This window comes from Apiospora aurea (assembly GCF_038362705.1).
Source record: "Apiospora aurea strain CBS 24483 chromosome Unknown utg000008l_segment0_segment0, whole genome shotgun sequence".
NCBI lineage: Eukaryota > Fungi > Ascomycota > Sordariomycetes > Amphisphaeriales > Apiosporaceae > Apiospora > Apiospora aurea.
In genome coordinates this window covers 4,060,787-4,080,390 of record NW_027117395.1, presented here as the reverse complement: position 1 = coordinate 4,080,390, position 19,604 = coordinate 4,060,787, and the positions used below count along the sequence as shown (strand labels likewise).

General features: G+C 53.0%; 6 protein-coding genes across 6 annotated transcripts; 4 read left to right on the top strand and 2 right to left on the bottom strand.

Annotated features, from left to right (window-relative positions):
* Window positions 1-5,163: 5,163 nt before the first annotated feature.
* Window positions 5,164-5,886, top strand: PG986_012734 (S-adenosyl-L-methionine-dependent methyltransferase; the record flags this gene model as incomplete). The annotated part of the gene is made up of 1 exon (XM_066848956.1): window positions 5,164-5,886. One exon carries the CDS (start codon window positions 5,164-5,166, stop codon window positions 5,884-5,886), a length of 723 nt encoding a protein of 240 aa, XP_066695652.1.
* Window positions 5,887-7,287: 1,401 nt separating this feature from the next.
* On the bottom strand, window positions 7,288-8,197 carry PG986_012733 (uncharacterized protein; the record flags this gene model as incomplete). The annotated part of the gene is made up of 2 exons (XM_066848955.1): window positions 7,288-7,843; window positions 7,917-8,197. The coding sequence occupies 2 exons, from the start codon at window positions 8,195-8,197 to the stop codon at window positions 7,288-7,290; spliced, it is 837 nt and encodes a 278-aa protein (XP_066695651.1).
* A 1,865-nt stretch (window positions 8,198-10,062) lies between these two features.
* Window positions 10,063-11,298, top strand: PG986_012732 (uncharacterized protein; the record flags this gene model as incomplete). The annotated part of the gene is made up of 1 exon (XM_066848954.1): window positions 10,063-11,298. One exon carries the CDS (start codon window positions 10,063-10,065, stop codon window positions 11,296-11,298), a length of 1,236 nt encoding a protein of 411 aa, XP_066695650.1.
* Window positions 11,299-12,194: 896 nt separating this feature from the next.
* On the bottom strand, window positions 12,195-13,070 carry PG986_012731 (U1 snRNP splicing complex subunit; the record flags this gene model as incomplete). The annotated part of the gene is made up of 1 exon (XM_066848953.1): window positions 12,195-13,070. One exon carries the CDS (start codon window positions 13,068-13,070, stop codon window positions 12,195-12,197), a length of 876 nt encoding a protein of 291 aa, XP_066695649.1.
* A 588-nt stretch (window positions 13,071-13,658) lies between these two features.
* PG986_012730 (GPI transamidase component GPI16) lies at window positions 13,659-15,664 on the top strand (the record flags this gene model as incomplete). The annotated part of the gene is made up of 3 exons (XM_066848952.1): window positions 13,659-14,032; window positions 14,085-14,485; window positions 14,550-15,664. The coding sequence occupies 3 exons, from the start codon at window positions 13,659-13,661 to the stop codon at window positions 15,662-15,664; spliced, it is 1,890 nt and encodes a 629-aa protein (XP_066695648.1).
* Window positions 15,665-16,199: 535 nt separating this feature from the next.
* PG986_012729 (uncharacterized protein) lies at window positions 16,200-19,307 on the top strand (the record flags this gene model as incomplete). Its single annotated transcript, XM_066848951.1, has 6 exons — window positions 16,200-16,595; window positions 16,635-16,747; window positions 16,839-17,376; window positions 17,786-18,072; window positions 18,639-19,029; window positions 19,116-19,307. 6 exons carry the CDS (start codon window positions 16,200-16,202, stop codon window positions 19,305-19,307), a joined length of 1,917 nt encoding a protein of 638 aa, XP_066695647.1.
* Between the last annotated feature and the right edge of the window lie 297 nt (window positions 19,308-19,604).

Sequence of the window (19,604 nt, the reverse complement as noted above, 5' to 3'; positions counted from 1 at the left end):
CGATTATAAAAGCTATTATTTAATAGCTTTCGAGTTTTATTATAAAAAAAACTTAATTATTATACTCTATATACCTTTTTATTCGTTGTATAAGCTCTAATCTCTTAATATCGATTATTTTCGTACATTAAAAAAGGCGTACGGGAAAAAAATTAAAGGTTTTATACGGGCGTATATTATTTATATTGCTACGGCGCACCTCGGAATAAGCCTTTAGTGGCTTTACCAAGCAGAGTGGGGCAAGGGCGTGCGAGAGATGGCTCGAGCGTTACCTGACTTTTCCCTACTTATTTAAATAAGGAAATCGTCCCGGCAAGGCTAAACCTTTTCCTTTTTCCCCATCTTTTTCGGTTTTCCACAATAAAGCAATAACCTATAGCCTTGCCTCCCGAATTGCTGCAACTATAACATATATTTTAAAAGAGAATTTTTTATTAATATTTTTAAAAGCGTTCTAGGCGACTTTTACCGTTTCGAATATATAAGGAAGCTTTTAAGAGATAAGACTTATCCCGTATAATCCGGAATATATTATTTTATAATTAAATATAAAACTACGTACTTTAATATTTTTAGGGACGTTTTTCGGCCTATTTATTTTTTAAGAATTAAAAACCTTAAATAACTCGATTAAGGCTTAATTTTAAACCGAATATATTCGGAACCGTGTTATACGGCATTAAAATAGCTCTCCGACGTCGATTTTAATTAAACTTAATTAAATTACGAAAAGTATAACGTAAGTAATGTACCGGCTCGTTTTTTAAAAGGTAAAATAACTGTATTACGAGAAGTAAATAAAATACTTAATCGGCGCCGCCGTACGAAAAAAAAACGATTATAAAATAAAGGATTATTTTATATATAACCTAAAAAAACTTATAGTCTTAAAAAGACGTTAATAAATAATTATAGGATAAATCGCGTCGAAATAATAGTTATACGAAAAAGCTTAAAACGCGCCCGCGACGCTATAAAATCTACGGGGAGCCCGGATATAATACACGTACCTATTAAAATAATATAAAAGTATTTAAAAAAAGGATTCCGATTAATTTTAATATATTAAATACGTTATAATAGAATTAATTTATATTTCGTTATATAAAGCTTTAAAAAGTATTTAATTAAGCCGTATATTTAATTAGACCGTGGATTACGTTAAGTATATACCGTTAATTAAACGTTTATTAAGTATTTTCTTTATATTAAATATATTATTATAAATCTAATTACCTACTTTACTATATAAGTTATTAAAGGATTAACCGCTTTTAAGGATAGCGTTTACGAGTGTTTTTTATAAAGCGATTATTAATTTCCGGGGTATAAGCTTATTAATTTTATTATTATTATTATTAAAAACATTACGAATAACACCGTTATACTACGTATATAAATACTTAATATATCCTTTTAAGTAAGACTTTATCCGTGACGATTTAAATACGGTATATAAACGATGTTTATAGTATTTATACTTTACTTTAATATCTCTCGCGTATACTATCCTCTTCGGTAAAACGTTAAATTAACCCTAGGTTTTTAGGTTTTTTACGGCCTCTTATTAAATAAGTAAGTAAAAAAAGAGAAAGAAAGAATTAAAGGATATCGGCTTACGATAAAACGGTATTTCGAACGTTATTATATAGTAAAATTAACGTATTAACTAACTGGCTCTACGTTATACTATTTAAATATACGTAAAAAACACCTATTTATATAGCGTAACGTAATATTCTAGGGTTTACCGCGATTAATGTAAAACGTATATATATACGCGTTTTATACATCGCTAGCTACAGCACCCTTTATAGCACCCTTTACAGCGCCCCCTTTACGCCCTGTAAGGCCCTGTAAGGCAGTCGAAAAGCTAGATCAGCCGGCCTAAGGTCGGCTATTTTATTTAACTAAAATTCGTCGATATAATTAAATACGATTAGCCGGTCCCGAAACGAGACGAAAAAAGACAAAACGACGGTTAGCCAGCTTTTTTTTCACTTTCAGCCAAGGGGTCGAAGTAAACACACTACTAGGTTTTCGGCTGATATATAAAAAAGGGGGCCGTCACCGGACGTATGCTTCTAGCCCCTTTAAGGGGACGTACGCGGCCCAAAAGTTCAGCTGGCTGACCAGAGTAAACACGCCCATGGATTGATGCACTCTGTACCATCCAGCGGCAGGAGGGTCACAGTGACTGGCTCTGCGAATCTGGCCGGATGCGATCAATCTACGGCGGCTCCTATATCAACATTGCCGCATCCTCTGTCACGGACGTGACTCAAGGATGTTTTACCGAGCCAACGGGATATATAGGGGGCCTCAAGGCCCCTATCACCACCAGCGAGGGATCGTATTGGCGAATCTTTTCTGATATGAGCCTTCTTCTCACGGCATCTGAGTCAAACCTGTCCAAACGGGCCTGGGCCTATCAGGAGAGGTTGTTGGCACCGCGTACAATCCACTTTGGGGAGCATGGAGCTCTATGGGATATGGGAGTGCCGCTCCGCCGCTTTGACCAGTCATCTGCCTGACGGCTTCAATGACTTTTTCTACAGAAGCAAGCTGGTCTGTCCGGAATACGAGGGTTGGGACTGGAATGAGATTGTAGAATCATGTACCCCTGCCCAGCTGACTGTTCGCTCTGACCGCCTTCCTGCATTGGCTGGTGTGGCCAGACGACACTCTGAGTTGACCAAAGACCAATACCTTGCGGGCATGTGGCGAAGAACCCTCGTCCACCAGATCACGTGGATGGTACAATCACATTATCATGGATACCTAAATCGCCATACGAGACCGAGCTGGAGGGCTCTTACATGGTCATGGGTTTCTGTGGACGGTGTGGTGGATCCTGATTTTTTTGACTGGCCGGATCAAGTCAGGAAGACTTGTTCATTAATGTACTAGATGTATGGGCAAACCCATCCGGTAAGTGTTCTTTTTGCGTTTATCGTCTCCGAGCCGGGTTTTCGCGGGGGTTGCGTACGTGCCATTTTGTGCTGGAGTTACCCGCACCGTCGCCAGGAGACGTGTCTAGAGTTTCCGAACGCCTCAAATTCTAATGGAGAAAGTCGATAGGCCCTGGCATCTTCGGTGCAGTATCAGGCGGCGAGCTGACACTGGCATGTTCCGCGCTGGTGTATGGTTCTCTTCTTGTACCCTCTAGAGGTGATCCGGCTAACACCCAGGCCTGCACTACCATTTATGGGGACGCTGATATGACCCTAGAGGCCAGTCGGAAGCGGTTCACGATCCAGTTGGATTGTGAACACTGGATGCGCAACGAAGACGATTCTTCTGTCTACCTACTACCCGTGGGCCGGGCACCTGGCACCTCCCATCATCTCCACCTTCGAACCAATGGAAATCTCGAAGGCGATCCACTGGTCGCTGGGTTGGTAATTCAACGCGTCGGAGCTTTGGTAGGGCGGTTTGTACGGATAGGGTCCTTTTTCTTCAATGGTGAAAATAGAGACGATTTGTCTGAGGGTTCGAATGTCAGCGAAATGGACGAATTCCTTCGTGTCGTAAGGGAAGTAGGTGCCATTGGAGCGGCTTCGGCATGTGCTAGGGTGGATTATGCGGTATATTGTTGTGATAGAGTAGGGTCACCGCTGAGGGCCAGACCCGCGGGAAGGAGTTACACGGCTTCATCAGGACAGGAGACGGGTGAGAATACGACCTACACCGCCGCACGCGATGACGGGAAATGGATATCAACTACGGGGAACAGATCACGCTGTGGAGCCGGCTGTTCGGCTCATGGGGGGATCGGATCGAGACTGCTGAGTGTAATGGAAACTACGGTAACCAGGAATGCCTTCCAATCATCTAACCAACATGCAAGTGAAAGAGTGGAAAAGCATGTGGTCAGGAAAGGATCATCACCTAATGGGCCTTAGGAATGCGCCATACGATTACTGTCGGATAGTGCGCGAACAAGTCTGAATAAATCCAGAGGGTCGCGCGCTCGAAAGGCATGATGCGATGAGGTCCAGGCATTGGTTGCTAAGCGAGTTGTAAGCGAGCTTGACAGGGGTAGGAGCAGGGGCAGGGGCACGCTAGACGGCCATGGCCCTTGGGGCGATACCTACCGACTCCTCTTCCCGGCAGCAATAGTTCGAGTCGGAATATGCAAAGGAGGTTCCGATGTGAGTGGAGACGGCATGGCGATTATCGACGGTAATTATAAACCAAACCGGTCAGAAGTGGGGTTCCGGAACGGCGAAGGAGAGGGGGCGTGGGGGTGCCGTCGACCGACTTCATCCGTCCGCCCTCGTCCCAACAATCTCGACGCGTACGAGGTTTCACAGGGCATGGAGAGAGTCGTCATCGGTGCTGTAGAAGCCAAATATCCCTTGCCGCAAACCTGCTGCTGAGCCCCTTTGGACCGACACTTGCCTGTCTCGTACTACCCACCGCAGCGGTAATTGGCTTCGCAGATCCGGCTAGAGTATGTAGCAGGCAGAGGTTACACAGCAGATGGTGAGACGAGCCACCTCGGACGTTTCAGCGCCGAGAATACCCTATGTTCCTCTCATCAGTACCTAGGCTGAGGGTATTGATTGCCCTGCTACTATGAGGCATAATTGGACCCGAGACGTTTGTTGAGCGGATGGCGTGCGCGCAAACCGCTTCCTCGGTAGACAGTGAGGACTCCGACGTACGAATGGACGGGCCTACTCCGACAAGGCAACACTGCAGCTGTGTACATCCGCTCTTGTACTTCGTCGTAACCGCCAAGCCAGCAATTGCTTATCTTCCCCACGGGCGCGTGTGGAGTCTATCACGACGTTACGGCTTACTGCATGGGGCTTTTCAGCATGGCGTTGATTTCGCGCAAATGAATTGACCACTAGCGACGCCAGATGCCAGTGAATCTTTGGAATCCTTGCCACTAGGTGGATAGAAACAAACCAAAAGGGGCCGCATCGTTTGCTTTCCAAGCCTCGACTATGTCGTCACATAAGGACGACGGTTCCCATGTGAAGATATCGCAAAGGCCGTATAAATATCCTATGCATTCTCGACTGACTTTGATTGACATCTCGTAGTTGATGAAAATACAGATACACCCCTAGCACAACCATCATCCGATTTCCAGCACAGCTTCCCCAGCAACATACCAACTAGCAACCCACACAATTCCCAGCTAACACAATGTCGACACGCACCGGTGAAGGTTCGCGCCTCGCACAGGCCCGCGCCAGCCACAGCGGCACCGACAACAAGGCCCTCTACAAGGAATGGGCCGCGAGCTACAACGCCGACCTCCCCGCCAACGTCTACATCGCCCCGACCCTGACGGCCCAAGCCGCGCTCAGCTTCGCCTCGAGCGCCACGGGCTCGATACTCGACGCCGGCTGCGGGACGGGGCTGGTGGCCGAGGTGCTGGCCCGCGGCGGCGCCAGCTCCATCGACGGCCTGGACCTCAGCCCCGCGATGCTGGCCGAGGCCGGCAAGACGGGCGTTTACCAGAAGTTGTTCGTGGGCGACCTGACCCGGCCCGTCGACATCGCGGACGAGCGCTACGACATCGTGACGTGCGCGGGCACCTTCACCCACGGCCACGTCGGCCCGTCGCCCGCCCTGCGCGAGTTCGTCCGGATCGTCAAGACGGACGGCGTCGTCGTCGCGACCATCATCGACGCCATCTGGGAGTCGGGCGGCTTCAAGCGCGAGATCGAGGCGCTCGAGGCCGAGAGCTTGGTCCGGGTCGTCAGCGCCGACATTATCGACTACGTGCAAGCGCGGGGCGACCATGCCGTGCTGATCGTCCTGGAGAAGCTGAGCCAGGCTGGCCAGAAAGGGAGCGGGCACAAGATGCAGTCGAGTCCTGCTGTGCTGCCGGCGGGCCAGCCACTGCTGCGGGTAAGGGCTTGAGGAATTCCCATGAACGAGTGAAAATGAGTCGAGAATTCGGGTTGATGGGGCGGGATCCCGGGCGGTCCCGGCATATTTCTCATGGTGCTGAGTGAAAATCGTGAATTGTTGCACGCACTGGTGATGATACAAGCTTACTAGAACCTACCGTCTGTCACTACCGACAATACATCTCCTTGGTTTCATGGCTAACATTGCTTTTGCCAATGCATAACCGCCACGGTGTTCCAGGCACAAGTAAACCAAGATCATTCCTAGGAACCTCCTTCAGGCAAAACTGACATGAGGGCTAATTGATATATGGGAAGTAAAAGCTGGAAAGGACAAGTTAATGTATGGATCCATTATGTTCTAGGTTGGCAATCACATCTTGCATGAATATATCATGGATAGTGGATAGTGGGAAAATACCACGTCAAAGATTATGTCCAAAAGCGAAGTTGCGCAGATCCTGCTCAGCCATTGATCGAAACAAGTAAGCATGAATAAGGTATCACGTAAAATACTCCGTGATATGTGCTCTGAGGATATGTTGTTCTTAGGAATCCTAAACTCAAACTTCACGTACCAGAGAGTCCATATAAGTCCCAAGATCGTTCTTGTTACCGACAATCTTCAATGGCTAGATGCACAGAGAAAGGAGATGATCTTAATAAAATTGGTCATGACAGGAGGCAAAAGCTGAGTCGACTTCAGTGTGCCTCTTGATTCCACTGACCACATCAGTCGAAGCCTCGCAGATGCCAACCTCGTCGTCGCCCACCCAGCTGCGATATAGACCCTACTAAACTCAGACTTCTCAACGTTCCAGGATACTCTGAGATAGGCAAGATGGCCGAGCGGTCTAAGGCGCTACGTTCAGGAAATTCATCAGAGTCCACGAGCATCGTAGTCAGGAAACTGGCGTGGGTTCGAATCCCACTCTTGTCATTTAATTTTTTTCTTTTTGCACATCGCGTTTTCAGGAAGATTACTCTTAGACACACACACATGTCCCCTTACCATCCTTATGCAAGTAAAACATTTGCTTCTGCGTGAGTGGGTTGATATGATGGTGTCGTGAACATCGTGGAGAGGATGCTTGTGTATGCCGTTGACGTTCCTCAGTTTGGGACACAACACGATACGAGACCCCCAAGTACATTTCGTTTGGGTTCATGTGTTGGAGTTTGTGGCCGTTGAGCAAGCAGTCTAAAGAAACTGTTCGTCATGCATAGAGGTTGGACAGAATGCACGAGCTATCCTTGTTTGACGGTTTGATGCGCTACGTGAAATAGGGGTAGGTCGTATGTTTCTTTTCAACCTCCCTTTTATACTGTCTCCAGACCCAGTTGTTTTAAGAAGGAGCATGTTGAAAACTAGATGCTATAGTATACAGAATCACGTAGAGAAAGGTGCAATCTAAACCGATTGTTGCGGTTTAGTCTGATCTGTTTGGTTTCCCCGAGACTCTCGATCCGAACCAATCATAACGTACCCGCGGAGCCGCTCACGCACATTCCGCTTGCTCTTCTCCTCTCTAGGCGGAGGGTGTACCTGGAAAATCGCCCCGATGCATAAAAAGATGATAGCCAGCTCCGGGAGGAACGTCATGCAGAGGTAAGGGGTAGGTTTTCCCTTGACGGCATTCCAGGTCCGGTCGCCCGTGATCTGGTAGATGAGGGAGTACGCCGTCCGGACCGCCAGTAAAGGGAGGCATACTCCGACGCATCGAATGACCAGCTTTTCGTCTCGGGGAAAGGTGGCCCAAGCGCGCCAGAACTGCCAAAACGTGTAGACCACGATGAGGTAGAGTCCGGTGAAGAGGCCGAAGCTGGCCTGTGTGTATCTGGTCGGGTCCAGAGAGTCTGACTTGGATGCGGACGCGAAGCCGCCGATAGCAAGGCCGATATCTGCCCACGTGATGACCTGCGGATACCAGAACCAGCGAGCGTGGACCGTTGGAACAGCGTTGTTGCTTGTCGCACAATAAACGTCAGTCCAACGGCCTGCGAAGATGGGGAAAGGGAGGTTGAGAGAGAAACACTTACGCTCTGGCCATGAATTCCAACAACAAGAAGACAATCAGGACCATCCCCAAGGATTCGCACACGAACACCCCGGCCCACACGCTGGACGCATCGTTGGTGATGGTGCCGAGCATGCACCCGGCGCCGACGACTCGGAAGATGGAGAACACGCCGATGCAGAACCAGCCGTTGCGGTGGCCCACCTTGAAGTAGATGCTGAGACACAATGATATAAAGAAAAAAATGAGCTGAGCGGTAGCTATGCCATGCCGGTAGCCGAATACGCCATCACCGCCAGACATAGTCTTCGGTTATCGTAGGATCGCCGAGTGATGGTTGAAGGTACGAAATCTTGAGTAGTACTTATGTTCAGGGTCAGTCAGGACAAAAGTCTTGACTCTGCAGTCCGAATCGACATCAAGTTCAATTCCAGTGGAAGTCCCGAATAAATAAACTTGAAGAAACGTGGTAGGAAGGCCGCATTGTCGGCACAGACTGGAAGAGCGCATTGCTTGCACGTCTGGGTTTGTGCTGTGCCGCTCTGTGTTTGGGGCTGAAGCCTGTAGCCTAGAGACGTGTAAGCCCAAGATTGGTTGGCTGGGTACGCCTGGAACATATTATGCTTGACTGGCTGACATCCATCCATCCAGATATCCTTGTAGCTGGCTGTGCCTCTGACGACCTGTCAGCAAAGACGTTATTTAAACGCCGCCTGCGAAGATGATCGACCGGAGAGATTCCTGATGGGGTAACCCTGCGCTGGTGCATTTTTATCTACGATGGATGCAAGTGGGTAACCATTCTCTCTCACCCTTCCTACAGAGTATGGCATTGTTGGGGTCTTGTGGTTATCGAAGTGTTTCCGGCAACTCATGTGCCGCTTGAAAGAACTTGTGTATTGTTCAAGATCAGAGGGAGGGAAAGCTTGAATATGTCAACGCCCGCCAATTCACGATCGAAACTGCCCCGTATCAATGGCGAGGAGCACGGGCGCCAGCGGGCGATGAAGACTCGCGGGTTAAACACATTTTCTGAGGCAAGGTGCCCGAGTCGCTGTAGAAGATAGAAGACTAATAAAGCGAAGAACGCCGGCTTGGAAATGGCTCGGCTTGTCGACTTTCGTACATAGGTCGGTCATAGTTGATCCCTACACATCCTACCTATGATAGAAGATAAATAAAGTGAAGAACACCGGCTCTTTTAACGATGGGTGGAGGCGGCTCCTCGACCTCGACCTCGACCTGGTCGATGGTTACTGTTATAAAATGAAACAGAGCTTGAAGGGTCCTGGGCGAATGGGATTATTGCGGGGCAATAGCGACGGGCCTATGTTTACGGTGGCAGGGCCGGTGCGAGGCGAAGGCGACCTGGTTTCTGCCTCGAACCCATAGTCCAACGTCAACGGCTATGTAGAGCGACCTGACAGGCTTCGACTTTAACACCCGCTACTGCGCCCTGATGTCACTCTCGCCGGTTGAGGTAACCATCACTTGGGTTAGCAAGTAAGTATGTAGTTGAGTGCATTCGCTTCCTACTCTGCTACCGAAATGGACTTTGAGCCCTTCACCTACACTGCACATGGAGCTGACAAGTAAAACTTTGCACGGAGCTCTTGTGAGATCTGTCTGTCTTTCTTTGGCTTATCAATCAGCAATCCGATCTTTTCCGAACTTGTGCAAGAGTTGAGCCGACAGTCACGACGCAGAATGTTCAATGGCAATGCAATGACACTGCCCAGGAGGCTATGCTGCTGGTTGAACTGGGAAATTGCGGGCCTGGACTACGGCGCCTGTCCAGTCACAGACTCGGAAGGACCTGCCAAATATCCCTTGCAAAAAGCGTGGGTGCCGGCCATTAATAAGCCGATTGGCCACTAACCTGGACTCGTCCCCATGGCAATCGCATCGCGGGGTTTGCATTGCATCCAGATACTACTATGGATAATTCGCAGAGATCCAAGATCATACATCATCCCACAACCACTTGATCCAGCTTGATCGCAACCGTCGCTCACCACCACAACCTTTCTATTCAAACATCCTTCTTTAATTGCCCGGCTCTGCGCTTAACTGCTGTCTTGTCCCGCCGTGGCTTCATTATCCGTCAGCATCATCTTGCTCCTCCCCGCCACCTCTAGCTCTTTGCTCGCTCCGCTACCAACATCGCAATGGATGACTTTGGCGGCCGTACCGACGACGATCTCTTCGCCGATGAGTTCGAGTCGGTGAACGAACCACCGCCCCCGCCTCCCGTCGCGCCCGCCGCAGAAGAAGCACAGCACCTCCCAGCAGAAGCCCCGAAAGATGAGCCAGCGCCAGCCACTGCGGCGCCAGTCGCACCTGCGGCTGCTGCACCCAGGAAGCCAAATGGCATGATGCAATCGCGACACGCGCCGCAACCTCCCTCTGCCGCGCAGAACCAGCATCAACAGCAGCCGCGAAACCAACAGCAGCCGCGAAACCGCAAACCGAAGCGCTCTCCTACACCCTCCACTCCGAAGCCCGTCGCGCCAGCCGCCGAACCACCAGCCGCAACAGCAGCGTCGCCATCGAACTCTGCGCCTGCCAATGCGCCGACCGGCCCCTCAGCAGCAACACCTGGCGCCAACACGGCCGGTCCCAACAGGTACCTCTCAGGCGCGAACCCGCGCACCAAACTGACATCCGACGAGCTCGCAGCCAAGATGGAGCAGATGCGCATCATCAACGCCGAGAAGACGCGAAAGTTCGAACAGGCCGAGCAGGACTCGCGCTCCCATGCTGTCGCCTACGAGAAGGGAATGGAAGAACGTAGAAAGCGACGAGCCGAGGAGGCTGAGCGGAAGAAGCGCGGGGAGGAGATGCAGAAGAAGCTCGATGAGGAGCGCGAGAAAAACCGCGCGAGGAAGCTCAAAGCTATGGGCAGCTGGGACCAAGAAAAGGGTGCCGAGCAGCAACCAGAGGACAGGCGTGGATTCCGGGGCGCCAATGGGGGTGTGAGGGGCGAGCGCCGAGGCGGCGGTGGTGGCTACGAAGGAGGCCGATTCAGCGACAGGGACAGCGACTTCGACAATGGGCCGAGAGAGTTTGGCCCCGGCGAATTCAGAGGTCGCGGCGGGCGAGGGGGGCGAGGCGGCCGAGGACGCGGGGATGCCAGAGGCGGCGGGCGGGGCGGCCGTGGTGAGAACGAGCGCCCGCAGAATGGAACGTCGGCGAAACCAGTACCCCCTCAAGCGGTGCCGAAGCAGACAGACTTCCCGGCTCTGCCACCTAGTGCGCCGCCTAAGCTGGACACCGCCACGAAGCCTATAGAGCAGCCGAAACTACCGGAGTTCTCGGCAGGCCCCATTGGCAAATGGGACGAGGAGATGGAATCAGACGACGACAAGGCCACGGAAACCGTCCGGAATGCCTCCACGTCATAGGCTGACCGACCGTTGGAGTTCGGCCACTCCCACTGGGACGTCCGTGCTCCGCCGCCCGTCCCGTTTGCTGCCATCGTTTACAACTCGATCTGTTTGCGCTGGCAAGAGGACCAAGCGTTGCGGAATTGGGCGGTTTACTATTTTGGCGAGGCGGGATATGCACGGGAGAACCACTGGTGGTTCGCAGCGCAGGTGAAGTGTCTGAAATGGGCGGAAGGCTGGCCCAAGGATCCAGCAGATATGGCCGGTGCGTTCGACCAGTAACGATGTGAAACTGGACCGATCGATCATTAAACCCGGCGCTTGTCTCCTCCCACCCCCCTTTGGATGTCACTTGGCCACGAAGTAAAAAAACAAAAACAAAATATTGATACCTGGCAAGCGTTAGTTACGGGCTGGCCTGTGAAGGCCTAGCACACGACAAAAGAGCACGAGCGGGCTTGCTGGGCTTTGCAATGCAATCTTGCTATTCTAGCATTGTGGATACGAGGTTATATAGTATGAGGTAGATTATACCACAGCGATCTTATTTGATGCGAGTTACATCGACATGTAAACTTGATGCTTATGTATTATTTCAGGCAGTCTTCACCGCCACTCAGGCTTGACACCTCTATGCTATCACGAAACTTGGGTTGCTTCACTGCGTGATCTTGTACCAATGGTATGTCGATCTAATGTCTCAATCTGAGTGTTATTAGCATGGAGCGGCTTTTTGTCTGATGGATGACATATCGACTTACTGCCGAGAAAACTCTTCCAAAAACGCCATACGCCTGAAACTTGTGTTCGCCATCTGCTGTCGCTCGGCTTTGTTGCTGAAGGCGCGCCTCGAGATCTGCAATGGCTTCTTCATCCTACATGTGCATGAGCAGTGCTTTCCTGGGCACTCAATCTCACCACCCGCCCCGATAACCCCTACCCCGGCCACCGCCACCACCGCCGCCGCCGCCGCCGTAGCCGCCCCTACGCGGACCCCGAGGGCCTTTCCAGTCACCGCCGCCTCCGCCGTAATCATCACGTCCTCCCATTGGTTCATCCATCATACCGCCGCCGCCGCCGCCAGGTCTCGACCGGCTCTTCATCTCCTTGGGGAACTGCTCGTACGTCTTGCGCATCTGCGCGTAGCCTAGATGCATCTTGCCGTAGAAGTGGTCCGCGAGGCGGCGGTCGTTGTCGAGCCGGCTGAGGTAGGCGCCGCAGACGTCGCAGACCTGCAGCTTCTGGTGGCCGCTGGGACCCGAGGTGTCGCTGAGGGCTTTCAGCTCGCGCTCGCGCTCGAGCTTCTGCTGGACGGCCTGGCGCGAGCGGAAGTACTCGTCGTACGCGCGCGAGACCTCGCCCATGTCGCCCAGGACCTCGACCTCGGCGAGGCCGGCGGCGACGCTCGCGGCCAGGTCGCCGATCTGTTTCAGGAGCACGTTGGTCTGCCGGATCTCGTCGGGCGTCTTCTCGAGCCGGCGCTGGGCGCTGTCGATGCGCCGGTTGCACTCGTCGATGTACTTTTGCAGGTCCCGCATGTAGTCCCAGTCGAAGCCGTATTTCTGCTTCTGGGCCGCGTCGAGCGCCTCGTATTCGGCCTTGAGGGGCTCCGAGTGCACCTTGGGGCAGGGGCCCAGGTCCTGCTTCGTGTTGGTGAAGAGGTCGTGCGGGCAGGTGCCGGCGAGGTAGGAGCGGCACACTTTGGCGTCCGTGAGGGTGTAGGAGCCCCGCGACGTCGTCATGGGGTTGCCCATCAGCTGCTCGAGCAGCTTGCGTTGTTCGGCGGCCATGGTGGTCGGTCGGGGGCGGCGGGAGGTGCGCGCCTTGGTTGGCGAAGGGCTCTTTCTCTGCGTAGGGGTTCTTGAGGGTGCCTGGGTGTCGATGTAAAAGATTTTGTTCGAGTTTATGGAGAACGACTGCTAGTATCGGTCGGCTGTAATCAATGCAAGTCGCTGGTACAGTAGCAGTGGTGAAATACCAAACAGGATGCTTGCTACAGATGGTTATGATGTGACGAAAATGCGACGAGGCTGGATCTGAATTGCACCTGGCAGTGGCAGCAGTAAAAGTTCAAAAACGCGCCCAAGCTTCCGTCCCCTTGTCGGCGAAGCTTCCGCCTAGCGACTGCGGGGGCCAATTAGCGGGGGCCATTGCTGCAGGGGCAGGCAGCTCTTTTAGCGCATTGAGGCGCTGAACCCGCCTGACAGCCGGAAGCCTTGTCGCTGTGCAACCTCCACGTCGTCAGTAATTTGTCTGGTTCGGTCGGCTCGATCAGCGGCGCATTTGCAAACCCCCAAGAAACATTTCGAGACGAACGGTCGGGGCATCGAAAAAGCTGCCCGAATGGACTGCAGACCACCACCTTCTTCTTCTTCATAATGCAATCCTTCTCCCTTTCTTCCTTGGTACCCCTCTTGACGTTTCTTGTGTCCTTTGTCGTTGCCTCCGCTGCGCCCGCCGCCGATTACCATGAGCAATTGAACCTCAAGCCGCTGCCCCAGAACTCCCTTCTGGCCAGCTTCAACTTCCGGTCGAACACGAGCCTGCCCGAGTTCGAAGCGCACAACTTCCGCTTCTTCCCGCGTTCGCTCGGCCAGATCCTGCAACACGCGGGCACAAGAGAGCTGCACCTGAGGTTCAGTCTGGGTCGCTGGGATGCCGAGACTTGGGGCGCAAGACCGTGGGATGGCACAAAGGAGGGAGGTACAGGCGTAGAGCTCTGGGCTTGGCTGGAGGCCGAGTCTGACGATGAGTGAGGCATGCCCAACTGAAGGATGTGTCTAGCGGTGCTAATATGCGAACAGGGTGGACCACAAGTGGTTGACTCTGACCAATGCCCTCTCGGGTCTCTTCTGCGCTTCGCTCAACTTCATCGACTCGACTCGTACTACTCGACCGGTCATGTCGTTCCGGCCGGAGGGCGATCATCCCAACACTACCATGGCCAACATGCATTTGCTCCACGGCGTTCTGCCCCGCGAGGTGGTCTGTACCGAGAACCTGACGCCGTTCCTGAAGCTACTGCCGTGTAAGGGGAAGGCCGGTATCTCGAGTTTGTTGGACGGCCATAAGCTGTTTGACGCCTCTTGGCAGAGTATGGCCATCGACGTAAAGCCAGTCTGCCCAGCCGGAGAGGAGTGTGTGCTACAGATTGAGCAGACCATTGACATGGTGCTCGACATTGAACGGTCCAAACGACCAAGGGGTAAGATTCCAAGTTTTCCTGCATCGGCCCCTTTTTATAAACACAAGCTAATAATATCTGCCAGACAATCCCATCCCTCGCCCACCTCCGAGTCATGAGCTCAAGTGCAACACCACCAAGCCCTATCATGCCGATGATACATGCTTTCCTACTGATTCCCTCAATGCCCAGGAGTGGAACCTGAATCAAATATTCGGTAAACCCATGCTGGGCAATTGCCCCCTCACTAACCCCAAGACCCCGCCGGTCTGCATACAAGCCCCTCATACCCGCGATGTATTCACGTCGATGGGTGTCGAGGAGCTCACAGAGCCGGGCAACGAAAACCAGCGGTGCTATCTGCTGCCATCCAACGATGAAGAGTTTCACCTTTCGCTGCCATTTATGCCACGTGACGGGGACCGCCCCAAGACGGATGCCGACGAATTTGTTCAGCCGGCGACGCCCTTACTCTATGCAGAGCGCAGCTTGACTGGCCATGGCCAAGAGCATGGTGGTGTCCAGGCCATTTTGACCAACCCCTCGCCTGATGCCGAGGTCGAGTTCGTCTACATGGAAAGCCTGCCGTGGTTCATGCGCATCTACCTGCATACCCTCAAGGCTCGCATCTCCCATCGAACTGGCTCCGATGCTGGCCAGACTCTACGCGACGATGATGATGTCATCAAGGAGATCTACTACAGACCTTTCCTCGACCGGCAGCGCGGCACCCAACTGGAGATCAGGATGAAGATACCGCCGGGGAGCACCGTGTTCATGGCCTACGACTTCGAAAAGACCATTCTCCGATACACCGAGTACCCGCCCGATGCCAACCGCGGGTTCGACGTGGCGGCCGCCGTCATCACGATCCTGCCGTCCAACTCGACGACGACGACCACGGCCCGGAGGACGAGCAACCTCCGCACGACGAGCATGCTGCTCAACCTGCCCACGCCCGACTTCAGCATGCCGTACAATGTCATCATCTTCACGAGCACGTGCATCGCGCTCGCGTTCGGCGGGCTGTACAACATCCTGGTCCGGAGGTTCGTGGGCCGCGACGAGGGGCCCGAGGTCAGTCTGGTCAAGTTGCGGAGGAGGCTGCAGGAGGCTGTGCAGAAGGTTAAGGCGAGAGCGATGGAGAGGCTGGGGGCTGCGGGTAAGGAGGCGAAGAAGGTGGAGGGGAAATCGGATTAGCGAGGGTACTACAGATGTTTGATGAAGGTATGCTTGACTAGAATTGTATGCCCCCTGAATTCCAAATACACCCAATTGCCAATATTGCCAGCGATGTGAAGTGAAGGCTCAATGGTCAACAGTGCCTGTGGCGACAGCTGAGTAGATCGTAGGAAGAGATGCCTTTTCTCCTGTCTTCTGAAGACCCGCTGCACAGTCCAGTAATAAAAAAAAGGAAAAATGGAATTCCCTACCCCCCGCGGTCGTGTATGGCCTTGATCCAGGCTTGCTAAGTTCTGCGCCATGATACAAGTGCTGTCAGAGAGTATCAAGTCAGTCGCCCACTGTGTCCCTGCTTACCGACATAATGGGTCGCCTGTGAACAGTCACATGATTCGAGGTATCAATGAGGCTTGGGCCCTTACGTCTTTCGATGAGGGGTAGTTTAGGCAGATGCCTGCGGCCCGAATGCACGAGATCCAAGTCAACTAACTAGTATCCACCCCAGTTCCATCGTGGTCTTGAGTAGGTGTACGAGTACTGCTTACTGAGCATAATGGAAGCCACTACGACCGCACGCACCCAGGACTTGCCTGGACCAGCCACCATCGCAGGGATTGATGATGAAATAGTCCCGGTCTTTGCCTATCAGCCATTGCCAGCCGGCTCCAACATCCGGATCCTCGAGCTCCAGCCTTCGAGAGACCCCTCGGCTCCGCTTGAAGCCAAGCTGGTTGGCGCCAACATCAGTTCCGGCTTTAACGAGTACTCCGAGTTTGATTACGAGGCCAACTTTAACTATGAAGCGGTTTCCTACTGCTGGGGCGAGCCCCTTTTCACGGAACCCCTGATACTACGCGGCGGCGCTACCTCGCAGCAAGGGGCTGTGAAGTACGTCACGACGAACCTCCGAGACGCGCTGTTGAGATTGAGATTCCGGGACCATGGTCGGGTACGGAGGCTCCGGGTGGACGCCCTCTGCATTGACTAGGAAAACGATGCAGAGAAGACCACTCAAATTGGGTATATGACCGAAATCTACAACCACGCCTCGGGCGTCTTGATCTGGCTTGGTCATAGCGAGGACGGCGCGAACTGTTTCCGGTGGCTTGAGATGCTGTCCCGGGGGGGGCGGCCCTCTTCCCCAGGTCCGTGAAGCCTTGCACCGTCTGCAAAAGCTGCCCTGGTTTCACAGGCTATGGGTAGTGCAGGAACTGGTATGGAGCACCAACATCACCATGTTTTGTGGCAAGGCCACGATGCCGTGGCTGCGGTTGTATCGGGTCCTCATAGATGAGCGGTTGGCTTGGTTCCATCACGATAAGTTGACAATATACAGGATGGCCGTGAGGTGGAAGATGCAGTACCTGGGTAGGGGGAATCACGACAACCGCTTTGATCTGACGGCGCTCCTTGAGGACTACGATGACCTGGAATGCGCGGATGATAAGGACCATCTCTTCGCAATTGCGGGTTTGGCGTACGACACGCACTATTGCACGGACATACGCCATGGACAGTCTGGGGAGACTGCCCGCCACGAGGACACTTATATGCTTCGCATCAAGGTCGACTATAGAAAACCGACAACGGCGACCTATATGGATGCTGTAGCGAGGCTTGTTATTGCAAACTCAAACAATGTCTCCCGTATCCTGGCAATGGTCGGAAAACGATCCGCGGGGGGAGATACGCCAGGCCCGACATGGGCACTTGACTGGAGGGAACCAAGGGTAAGGGCATCACTTTGGGCTGATTGTAAACGCCAGTTTTTAGGGACATTTGGAGATCCCCAGAGTATCAAATCGTCCCCCGAAGACGCCAAATACTTATTACTCTGTCAAGACTTCGTAGCCTGGGGGAAGTATCGACCGTCTATGACGCCTTCACGGGGGCTTCCACTCACGAGGAGGCGATGGCCTGGGTTCGTGAGACGTGGAAGAACGTTCTTGAATGGGTTCACGCTCATAACCCGGGAATTCCATTCCCCCAGCCAAGCAGGATATGCTTCTGGAGCAGCTATTGGATGCCGTGTTTGTTCTTCCCCACGACCGCACGAACTTCGATCACGTGGAACTCAAAAAAAAAAAAAAATTAAACAAGTCGGCCAGATCTTACATAGTCTCCGACATACACCTCCAGCTGAACGGCGCAGGCGAGGAAATGCGTGACGAACTGGACAAGGCCGACGGCTTGGATGACAATGAACGCTTCGCCGCCTGCACAGTACTGGGGGACATACAAGACATGGTCCAGAGAATAATGAGAGGCCGCTCAGTCTGCATCATCGACCATCTCACCCACGGGGCAGCCCGTGTGGATGGGATGGGATGGCCTGGCCTGGGCGTCGTACCGAGCCACGCACAGCCAGGCGACGTGGTCATGGCCCTCAACGCTGTGTGGAAAGCTCGCCACTGGGTTCAAAACAGGTTGCTTGAAGATATCGGAGAAGACTGCGTGGCGTTGTACAGCCTCCATTGCGTCGATGGCGCCGAAAGCTCCATGATGCTTGTGCGGGAGAGCCACGTATACGCGCAGCCAAAGCATGCCAGATGCGAAATCAGATACCCGGGCCACATTGGCCACTGCGCGTTCGACTACATAAAAAGGCGGCATCGGTTCATAGGCGACTGCTATTATAACCGGCTCCTATATAATAATACCCGGGAGACGTATGGTCAGCATCACTCGTACGGAGGCCCTATCGAGCTTGAGTGAGGTATATAGGCGAAAGTAATAGTTGCAATCAAGAATCACCTACCTGATACCCCCTTCATGGTGACAACGCTGCCCTTGGTATAGTAGCATAATACCACGGCATTAATTCTTCCCTAGTCTATACAGGACGGCACGATGGGGGCAGCGTTGAACGATTGTCTAAAGCGAGCCCCCTGAGCACCTACGGCTAGTATACACCAAAACAAAACCCTAACAATAATTCAAGCACGAACAGTAACCTAGCCTTACCCCTTAATCCTATATCTCACCACCGCAGCGCCCTCGCAATGAATACCGAGCGCTCAAGTAGAGCACTTGTGCCCGCTGTTGACGCACTGGTTGATGCACACCCCCGCGGCCCAGACCCCGTAGACCTTGCCCGAGATGCCGTCGGCCGAGCAGCTCTCCATGATGCTCTGCGCGTACTTGGTCAGGTCGCCCTGGCGCAGCCCGCTGACCTCGTTGCTCCAGGCGGTGCAGCACTTGCCGCTCTCGCCCAGGTAGCAGATCTTGCGCCAGCTCTTGTCGACGCGCTGGTCCGACTGCGCGGCCAGGTCGCTCAGCAAGGAGTTGCACAGCTTGTTCTGCGCCTGGTTCTTGTTCGCGTCGCACGACGGCGTCGGCCGCACGACGGTGTACTTCGGAGCTCGCCGCTCCACACGGTCCGGGTCGGCGTCCCCGGCGTCTCGGCGTACGGGTCGACGCCGAAGTATTCGATGCCGGTCCCGTTGCCCCCGCGCTCGTCGCGTCGTAGCAGGACCATGCCGTCGTCCCCTTCGTCGGCTTCACCGTAGTACTCCTCTTCCCCTGGGTCGGCACGCCGGCCGATAGCCTGGCCGACCTCATCGTCTTCGGCGTACCCGAGCAGGGCACGCTTGTTGTTAAGCCCGTCTTCGGTGTAGCCGACGAGCTCGCGCCTGCCCAGCACACGGCCGGTGCTTTCTGATCCCACGACAGGGGAAGCGGCGACGCTGACAGCGCTGATCAAGATAAGGAGGCGACGGTGAACTGCATTCTGAAGTATTGAGCTGGTCTTTGGTATTGAGATAGATAATAGTGAGAAATAGTGGTGGTGGCTATGTAGTGTGGTTGTGTTTGTTTGTGTGGATGTTGTGATTGTTCTGCTGATTCGAGCAGACTTGACGACGTCCGATGCTCTCTTATAGTACTTCTCCCCCCTTCCCACCTTGCAAAATATTCAACCATGAGAACGTCATAGCTATCATGATCTTGCTGTCTCCAT